We start from the raw sequence: 9,769 nt of genomic DNA, 5'->3' as shown, positions 1-9,769 counted from the left end.
ATAAGATGCTCGAGTTTCTGATTGACAATATTTATGTGGTTTTTGGAGACCAGGTCTTCCAACAAGCTATTGGAATTCCCATGGGTACCAATTGCGCCCCGTTATTAGCAGAACTTTTTTTGTATTCATATGAAGCAGAATTTATCCAAAATCTTTTACGTGAAAAGAAGAAAACACTTGCTGTGGCCTTCAACTCGACATTTAGATATATCGACGATGTATTGTCGATTAACAATGGTTATTTCCATTCCTATGTCGACACGATATATCCCGATGAGCTTGGTACAAAAGATACCACAGAGTCTGACACATCTGTTTCATATTTGGATATTTTATTAGAAAAGACGTTAATGGTAATCTAACAACCAAGCTCTATGATAAACGTGATGATTTTAACTTTTCAATCGTCAATTTTCCTTACTTATGCAGCAATGTACCCTTATCACCTGCATACGGGGTTTATATCCCTCAGTTGATTCGATACGTCAGAGCATGCTCTACGTATGAACAATTTCTAAAACGAGGTAAATTATTGACAAACAAGTTGATGAAACAAGAATATCAGCTGTCTCGTTTAAAGTCATCATTTCGTAAGTTCTATGGTCGATACAATGACCTTGTCAGCAAATACAATCTATCATTAAGTCAAATACTGACTGACTTTTTCATACTTTTTGTTAGGCCATTATTTACACACTGAATTGTCGACGGATTTTTCCATTATTTCCCGATCATGACAAGGAGCACACGGCGGGTGTGACCGGTCAGCAGGGGATGCTCACTCCTTCATGGCACCTGATCCCACCTCCGAAGTTTTAGAGGTCCGTATTGCTCTGCTCTTATTTTGTAATGTTTAATGGACTTTTGAGCTCGAATACTGTTCGTTATCTCGAAATATTTCACTGATTCAAGATACTCATTTTTTTTCTCAAGAAATTTTATATGTGATACTGTATGTTGTAGTTGGAATTTCGATGCTTTAAAATTGAGAACTTTAAATCATATTTATACAATGTGTATATGAAAAATCATAAAAACTCTTTTTCAAATAAATAAACCGTTATCTAACAAAGAATCCCAAAATGAAAACGGTTCCGATACTAGTAAACAATGAAATATGAAGATAAGGAACAGTGATTATCCTAAAAAAAAACAAAACATTTAAACAATACAAATTATGTGCAGAGCCGTCACGGACCTCTGAAAACAGAGGAAGGATCATGAAGGAATAAGCATCTCCTGCCAAGTCAAGTAAACCGAGTGAGATGATAATGCCCTAACAATTTCTATGAAAAACATCATTCAACAGTCTGTCTGAAGACAGATTGTACTTGCAGACAAGGTCATTGTATCGACCATAAAATTTATGAAATATTGACTTTAAACGAGATTGTTCATATTCTGTATGAACAACTTATTTGTCAATAGCCTGCATCGTTTTAAATATTGTTCGAACGTAGAATACTCTCTTGTGTATCGAATTAACTTGGAGACATAAACTCCATATGCAGATGATAATGGTGTATACATGTAGCTACATAAGTAAAGGAAGATGATGATAGGAAAGTTGAAGTCAAACGTTTATCACAAGTTTTTCTGTCAGTTTGCCTTCAAAGTCTTTCTCTGTTAAAACATCCAAATATGGCAAAGGATTACTCATGGTTCTTTTGAAGAATTCTCTCACTGGTAAATACTTGATATTGGTTTATAAATAAAAAAAAATACAATGAAATCAACGGAGCTGTTTACAAGACAACAAACACCAAATATTATCAGTTTGTTTTTACTACTCTCAGTACACTTCATGTAGAAAGTTCGTTAAGCTTTCTTATTTACATGGGAACAATTCGTCATTTGGGCTTGCTACCCCTTGGAGGAACGGGAGGGGGGCCCTCCTTGTCCACTGACATAGACTGTTGGAGGTAGTGTTCTTTGTAGGACATTCGTTTTGCCATGGACTGAAAAAAAATTAAAAAAATAAAATCAAAGACATTTCAACAAGAGCACAATTATGTTAACAGATTGGTTCGTGATAAATAAACTAAAGGACTGTAGGAGTTAATATTCACCGAAGTACAATATGCCCAAAATTCCAGTTCTATTTCATATGTTCTTTAATTAGTTCTATTTATTGTCTACTTCTTGCATAGAGATTGACAGTATAAATACACATGGTATTTCCGATTGATTAAAGGACAATGACGTAAACAAATTTGAATTTCATTGACAAAGGAAACTATACTTTTGACAATTCGTTTAAGTAAACTTTGAATTCCTCTATCATGATCTGAAACATTGAAATCCACATAGTAATTACCTCATTATATGTTCTAATTAATAACAGTTAAAAAATTCCACTGCTTGATGATTTTGCAAATGAATTTGACTATTTATTTTACAGAAGTTTTTTAAAATCTTGATATATTTCTTTGTAACAAATTGAACCTCCTTTGTGGCCAATGTGGAGATCAAAGAATGAGAATTTTTCAATAGACATCATATAATTTGTATTTTACAGGTCTATAAATGATTAAAATTATAAATTCTATATTTCTATAACAAATTCATGACACTTTGTGTCTGTATTCACCTCCAAGAATATTTTAAACGATTTTCCTTTTACTGAGTTCCATTTGTGGCCCATTTCATCCCTAAGGTCTGGTCTCTTTAAACGAATTTAATGGAATCTACATTTGTGACACAATTTTGACTTTAGGGGCATGTTTTAAATAAAACTGATTCATCAGTACATGTATATAAGACCCTCTTCAATTTAATTAATTCTTTCTAAATGCTGTTTGAAAAATGCAGTAGGGATGACGAACGAAAACGGACAGCAAACGTCTACTGATTAGAAAAAAAAGTAATGAAACACGGCTCTTTGCTTTATTGTTGAAAAATGTAGAACATTTTAAAGAATCGAAACCGTTTTCAAAGCATTTACTCAAGTCCATGTCAAAGCAAGTAAACACAATATTTAGCCATGCACTTATGCGATTTCCATAAAAGTATAACGAGTTTAGTACTGTGCTCATTAAATACCACTCTAACCTTAACATCATAATAAGATAAAAAAAAAATAACAATAGACTTCATCGTTTTAATGACGAATCACTAGGATATATAGTAACCGTATGTTAATTTTTATCTTAAGTACATATCAAAAGTGAAATCCCAGTATGATGACCTTGATTTATATTTACTGATAAAATTAATAATAAACCTTTTATTCTGCCTTGTTTTACAGAAGCCTTGAGAATATAGTTCAGATATATAGCTTGGAATGACATACATATGTAGATGTATCAGAAAATAGATAAAAGAGAAGATAACTACGTACGAGATAGAATTATATCGTATATAAACATATATCAAGCTTTTTTGCAATCACCTGAGAAAAAACCCCCATAAATATTAACAATTTGACACAATTTAAATTGGACTCACTGTGTAATTGATTTGAATGCCATATGCATGTATACTCAAGCGTAAAAAGATACACGGACAAACTCTCGCTAAACTGACTTCATAATTATTGATGCAAAATATATATAAAGGATATTCAATGTTCTGTAGTTTTGTTTGTTGTTTAACGTCCCTCTCGAGAATTTTTGACTCATATGGAGACGCCACTACTTGCCGGTGGAGGTTACAAATTTAGACCTATGCTCGGCACCCAGGGCCATTGAGCAGTGAGTGAACTTTTTCGTGCTAGCATCTACTGCGACCTCAGTTTATACGGTTTCATCTGAAGGACCGGTCTCTACGTCCCGCAGTGGGATTCGAACCCGCAAAGTAAGGATTAATTCCTTACACCGCGACTCTAGAGCCAACGCTCTAACCACTGCGCCCACTGTTATGTAGTTACATATGGTACTCACTTCACGAGTGGGACAGTTTTTTTTTTTTTTTTATATTATCACCCGTGCGTCGCATTCTTGAAAATATATAAAAAAAAAAATCCTGTCCAACTCGTGAGTAATAAGTTCATATTCTTCTACAAGATATTGAATTTTATTTTTGTTACATTTTCTTTGATTTTTCTGTTGCCTCTCTCTTTTCGTAACACAGTGTCATAGGCTGTAACATTATAAGTGAAGAGGTTGAGACGTCATGATTTAGCGATTGCGAGATTGAAAACTTGTAAACATGGATTTCAAAACGTATTTGAAGAAACTCTAGCAGTTTAAGTCTCTGTAAGGATGGTATATTTACTCTATCTTAGGCAAGGGAGAACACTCTTCGTGAAGGAAATGAAAATCAAGAGTTTTGCTGCACTTCTGAAATTCTTTCACACTGTGACAAAATATCACTTTGATATTCTTTCAAACTGGGACAAAACATCACTTTTACTTAATAAAGTAACTCTGAGTGAATTTCTGCAGTTTTTAATCAGGTAAAATGTAAATATAAGGAATGTTGTTCAGTTTTGTGTGAGTTGTTGGCGAGTAAATAACACAGACTTGCATGATGACATATGATCATGAAGCGTTCCTTAAATATGAAAAATATAATGCAGGGCTGCAAGCTTTAATCAGATTAGGATAATTCCTGTAGTCGAAGACCTCACATATGTCAGATTAAATCACCATATATTTTTTTTCTTCCTATCATGCACCTGTTGCCACTAATGCATACACGGAAACAAGCTCAAATATATCGGGTGTGTGAACTTTTAAATAACCGGCATGCTAAAAGCTATGATTGGCCAAATTTGAAGTTTCAATAACGTCTGCAAATGACTCTAAAATACGTACATATATTTTGCTTCTATTCACATCTAAATGTTTGTTGAATATTTGGCCTCTCTTTAAAAGAAATACTCATCTCTTAAGCTTATTTGAAAGATAATCTTTGAACCTCATAAAAAGGCATATACTTGTATTTAAAAACAAATGCAAACATTCTGCATAAAATATGATGCATAATATTAGTTATTTATACTTTTAAAACTTATAAATCTCTACATGTGCAGCAGCTTATATAAAAAGAAAAATAATAAATCGCGTTAAGCATAGCATTTGTTTTGTCTGCTGTGTATACATACATAAATTTGGCCTCTCTGTGAGACAAACTGTGGATTTTATTTATAGTTTTTCTTAATAACCATCGTTTATAAATCTCATACAAATACATTGACTCAATAAGATTTCTTAAAGATGTATGCATTAACATACATGTTCATACAAGAAGCACTAAATTCTGTAAATTTCTTATTTGCTCATCCGAAATCAAGAAGTAAAACTTTAACTATTCTATTAAATAAAATTGCATATCTGACAAAAAGAGCATTTACAGTATCAATACAGTATCAATATGAAATGCAAAATTGATAAATGAGTAAATGAATAAATTTTATTGATTACAATATTAATTGAGGTCCCTCCACCTTCATCTTCGATTGAAATGAAATAAATACTGGAAATGAAAAAAAAATGTAAACATACTGTTTCACCAGTGGTTGGTTTCCCTCGTCTCTGGGAGGACTCATCTTCCTGTTAAATGAACAACATAGAGGAACATAGTTAAGAAAAATAGTTCTTAAATTTACTGACAATAGTGACAAACGATACAATTATGAAGAAATGTGCATTTAATGAATTGACACTTCCAGCTTCAATTGATAAAACAGCCTACTTTACTAAAATGAGTACTATATATATCAAGTTGTGTTTTATGCAAATTTAAAAGAATAAAGTCCAACATTTCTCATTGTTTTTGGTTTATTAAAGGAGCGATAACTCTTAATGATAACACACAATACCACTTTATCAAAGTGGCTGAAAGGCTGCCACACGAGAGAGATAATTCAGAAGAGCTTAGTTACTCTGAAGCAACAGCAAACAGCTTAAACAATAATTACACACACTTTGACATTTCCTCAAGGCGACAAATTGGAATTGAAAGGTAGATGTACTATGAGAAAAGAATAAAAAAAATAACACTTTGATATTTCCTCAAAGCGACAACTTGTGAATTTAAGTGTAGATGTACTAGATATATGAAATAGCACTTGCGTTACACTGTAAGTTGATGAGTGTTAAGCACGTTAATTTTCTTAGTGATTTAAGAAAAAAACTTTTTTCATCACTTTCGTACTGTTTTTAAAAATATGCCTCCAATTCAATTTGAAGCAAGGACAAAAGGGAAATGCAACCATTACCTCACTGTCACTATCTGTGGAGTTGTACACGCTGTCTTGTGAGCTTATACTCATCCTGCTGTCACGTGATGAACCAGACGCAGAACCTGTAAGATGAAACATGTAGACACTTAACATAAACAGTAGAAAAAGACTCACCACAAACCTGCTTTTTGAGAGCGGATCATCAAAGTTGGGCACCCACTAAATCTGTACGAAACTTATAGGGTAAATTTTTATTAATTTTTAATTAAGGAAGAAAAAAACTTACTTGAGGAACTAAGAGTACTCGCCCTGTTAGTCCAATCTGTCACTCGTTCGTAAGTTGTGTGCTAAATCAATAACACGAACATCGAATTAAAACAGTGAAGTGTAATTAACATCAAATCTACTTATCTTTTCAAAAATTAAGTCAAAAATGATAATTTTCTCCCGACTCTCTTAGTCTTTAAAATAAATAAAAGAAAATGGAAATGTAATTTTGCCTTGATATTAGGTTGGGCGAAGACTATTTCGGGTTTGGAAGACTTTCTGGTGCCGAAGGTACTTTTTAGTCTTTCAAAGATGGAACGTCGTTCCCCTTGCATTTTAGCTTGCGTGATGACAGTTGCATACGTGTTCCTCATCTCTTCGAGTCCCCTGTGTCGATCCTTGATAGATGTCCTCAAACTTCGATTTCTCTCTTTCCAAGCACCATAAAGCTGTTCTGCCTCTTCTATAGAAAACTCCTTCTCCGAAACTCCACGCTGAATTTCAATTAATTCTTCTAATGAAGACGACCCTAAGCTGCCGGGACTTTTTTTCATATTTACTACAATGATATACGACTTGTTTTAATACCCATATTTTAACCTAACATATGTATTGAGTTTAAAAGGTAGAGCCTAATTTTAGGTGGGGCTCTCTACCCCACCTGCTGTCATTAGTAGGTTTTATGTAAACACATGTACATTTATCCTATAGTTTTTGATACATGCTTTAAAGATACTCATTATGTGATGCAGTCCTATGTAGTATTATTCTACTAACTCCTTGTATTTTGTGTGTGATACGTTATCTGATTCCAATAACATCTTTTTGCTACACTTTATATATACTGTAACTTAACTTACAAGTTTACATTGTGATATAATGGAACTGTAATTTACAGGTTTACATTGTGAAATCCATTTTTATACAATGGAACTGTCATTTACAAAGTTACATTGTGAAATCAATTTCGATATACTGGAACAGTAATTTTAAAAAGTTTGTATGAGTTTACGATATGTCTAATTTTGGTGTGTAGGTATGGAATAGGGAGGCATAAAATTACTCACATCCCTCTCCAGTCATTCCCATGAATTCTGCAGGTGACAAACTCCTGGGTGACCTCTTTTTATCCTCTGGAGAGGGTTGGATTTCTCTCCCACGACTACCCTCTTCTGTTTTAGTAGGTTCTGGTTGTTTGAAAGCCTTTCGTTGAACAGGGGGAGGACTAGGTTTTCGAGGTGGTGATTCTTCTAAAAGCAAGATATTGAATTCCAGGAAAGGACATTTAAAAATATTTTCAGAGTTACACAAAACAAATACATTTCTTAATGGTGAAGGGTCTTGAAAATGACTTGTCAAAGGCAAAAATGAAAAATTATTTGAAAAATGAATACTTAGGGTTACAATGCTTTATGGTTATGATAAAAATAAGATTTTACTATACCTTATCTTTGGTAAAATTCTTGTTAACTTCTTATAAAATGGGATGAGATACGAGTATGTTTACTTGTAAATGATATCCAACCCACATGAATGCTGGGTTAAATACCATTAAACAACGAGACATTCTTTTAACAAATGGATGTATTTGATTTTGCAAAAAAGTTCAACAAAATTATAAAAAAAGAAAAATCTGGTTAAAAAAATTGATGACAGATGATCTGGTTAAATATCAATTTCAATCTAATAAAATTTCATTGGAAATTAAAACTATTAACACACCTTCTAAAGCATGTAATGTTTGATCACTCATCGATTTGGTTAGTTGTCCGGGAGGGGGAGGTAACTGCTTCCGCTTAGGTTTCTCTTGCTTGGATTCTGTCAAGAATGCATAGGGTATATTTGCAAACATCTATTACCTACTTAATTATGCACTGATCAGCTTGTATTTCGTATGCTTATATGCATATATGCAGCTCAAAAACTTTTTAACCTAACATGCTTTTGTGAACCAATAAATGCATATTTTGGAAAGATATTTATTGCTAATAAACAATTGCGCAAATACAAGATATGATGAATTATGCAATTTTATCTATGTTTTTATATTACGATTGATAATTTGCTTTGTAGAACTTGAACTTGTATAATGGCCCCTTTTTGCACGAATAACGAATACAATTAGGTATGTTATGAATTAAGTCAGTACAGAACTTTGTTTTGGAATTCAGCATCGCTCTAGCTCGTGCCTTCAACATAGTTTTTGATTTATAAGTTGTTTGCATGTTTCGAATAAGATCTGGTCCGTCTTGTTTGGCCACAAAAGTTCTTGTTTGGGTTCGAATAAAGACTGTTCCAAGCCAACGAAAGTGTAGAATGTAAATTTCGTCGGTGAATCTCTTTTCTTTTTGAGCTATGGTGTGTTGCTAAATAATGTATACAAATCGTTATCTGGGAAATGCTAAACAAATCACATGGTACCAACGTCTTTCAGTATCTACTGATGAGCACAAATTTCTCAAACGCAACAGAAAGTTTAGGTTAAGGCGGCCGGGAAGCTATCCAATTGAAATTCAAAATCTAAAACACTGAAGGTGAAATTTACGGTTGAATAAGAAGATTTTGGTAAAAACATGCTAACGGCTTAAAAGAGACGTGGGAAAACACTTCAGCAGGAATGATACTCACTTCCAAACACGTTCTTTGAAAACCTAAACAATATACAAACCTAATAACATTTAAGCCGTTATTCTTGTAAATTAGAGGCAACTAAATTCATCGTGTTAGAAAAAAAAATAATAATAATAATCATGAACTATAATAAAATTGCAAAATTCATAACACTTTGTAATTGCGCCTTTGAACATTTACTTCTATATCAAAATTGAAATAAATTTAAATTAGCTTTACAAACCATTTCATTCCTTTAATTTCTTAAACTAAAAGTTAAGAAATCTTTCTGAAGATTAAATATACACATTACATACTATCACTTTTAATACCTTCAGTTTCTTCTTCTATAATAGGCTGGCTCACAGACTTAGATATCACAGATTTATGCTTTCGTGGAACAGGTGGTAATTTCTTCTTTGGTCTACTAGCATGAAGTTTTTCTTGTTTCTCTGGAGAATAAAACAACATTTAATGATGATAAACTAAATAAAAACAAAATACATCAGATGTACTCAAAAGATCCCAACAGGTTAGCATTTTTCTTTAGCAATAAATGAATTTGTAGTATATTTAATTATGTATAATATTTAATTTCTTAATTGTTGCTGCAGAGAGTACATTTCACGATAACATATTACATCTGTACTCAGCTGATTTAAATGGAAAACTGTCTATCTTTTTTTTCAGAAATGTTAGGCGATAACTAAAATTTCAAAAGAAAAGTCTCTTAAATCTGCAACTGACTCTTTCCTCACATATGAT

At 32.7% G+C, this 9,769-nt stretch overlaps 1 protein-coding gene across 5 annotated transcripts in view; it reads right to left on the bottom strand.

Annotated features, from left to right (window-relative positions):
• Window positions 1-1,767: 1,767 nt before the first annotated feature.
• Window positions 1,768-9,769, bottom strand: part of LOC133189606 (phosphoinositide 3-kinase adapter protein 1-like) — a 31,099-nt gene continuing 23,097 nt past the window's right edge. Inside the window, exons 8-17 of one of the 5 annotated variants that reach the window (XM_061324990.1) lie at window positions 9,337-9,456; window positions 8,117-8,212; window positions 7,462-7,644; window positions 6,628-6,953; window positions 6,414-6,474; window positions 6,164-6,249; window positions 5,448-5,495; window positions 5,048-5,074; window positions 4,758-4,808; window positions 1,768-1,958 (exon numbers count right to left, since the gene is read on the bottom strand). In XM_061324990.1, coding sequence (XP_061180974.1) covers window positions 1,851-1,958; window positions 4,758-4,808; window positions 5,048-5,074; window positions 5,448-5,495; window positions 6,164-6,249; window positions 6,414-6,474; window positions 6,628-6,953; window positions 7,462-7,644; window positions 8,117-8,212; window positions 9,337-9,456 — 1,106 coding nt within the window. In that variant the 3' untranslated portion in view covers window positions 1,768-1,850. The remainder of the gene's footprint in view (window positions 1,959-4,757; window positions 4,809-5,047; window positions 5,075-5,447; window positions 5,496-6,163; window positions 6,250-6,413; window positions 6,475-6,627; window positions 6,954-7,461; window positions 7,645-8,116; window positions 8,213-9,336; window positions 9,457-9,769) is intronic. The other 4 variants (XM_061324992.1, XM_061324993.1, XM_061324991.1 and 1 more) reach the window with 4 other exon arrangements.

The sequence above is a fragment of the Saccostrea echinata genome, unplaced genomic scaffold, assembly GCF_033153115.1.
Source record: "Saccostrea echinata isolate AGI-Se365-2 ecotype Australia unplaced genomic scaffold, CSIRO_AGI_Sech_v1 ptg000019l, whole genome shotgun sequence".
In the NCBI taxonomy this organism is placed as follows: domain Eukaryota; kingdom Metazoa; phylum Mollusca; class Bivalvia; order Ostreida; family Ostreidae; genus Saccostrea; species Saccostrea echinata.
The sequence above is the reverse complement of the archived record's forward strand: the minus strand, read 5'-3'. Positions and strand labels throughout refer to the sequence as shown.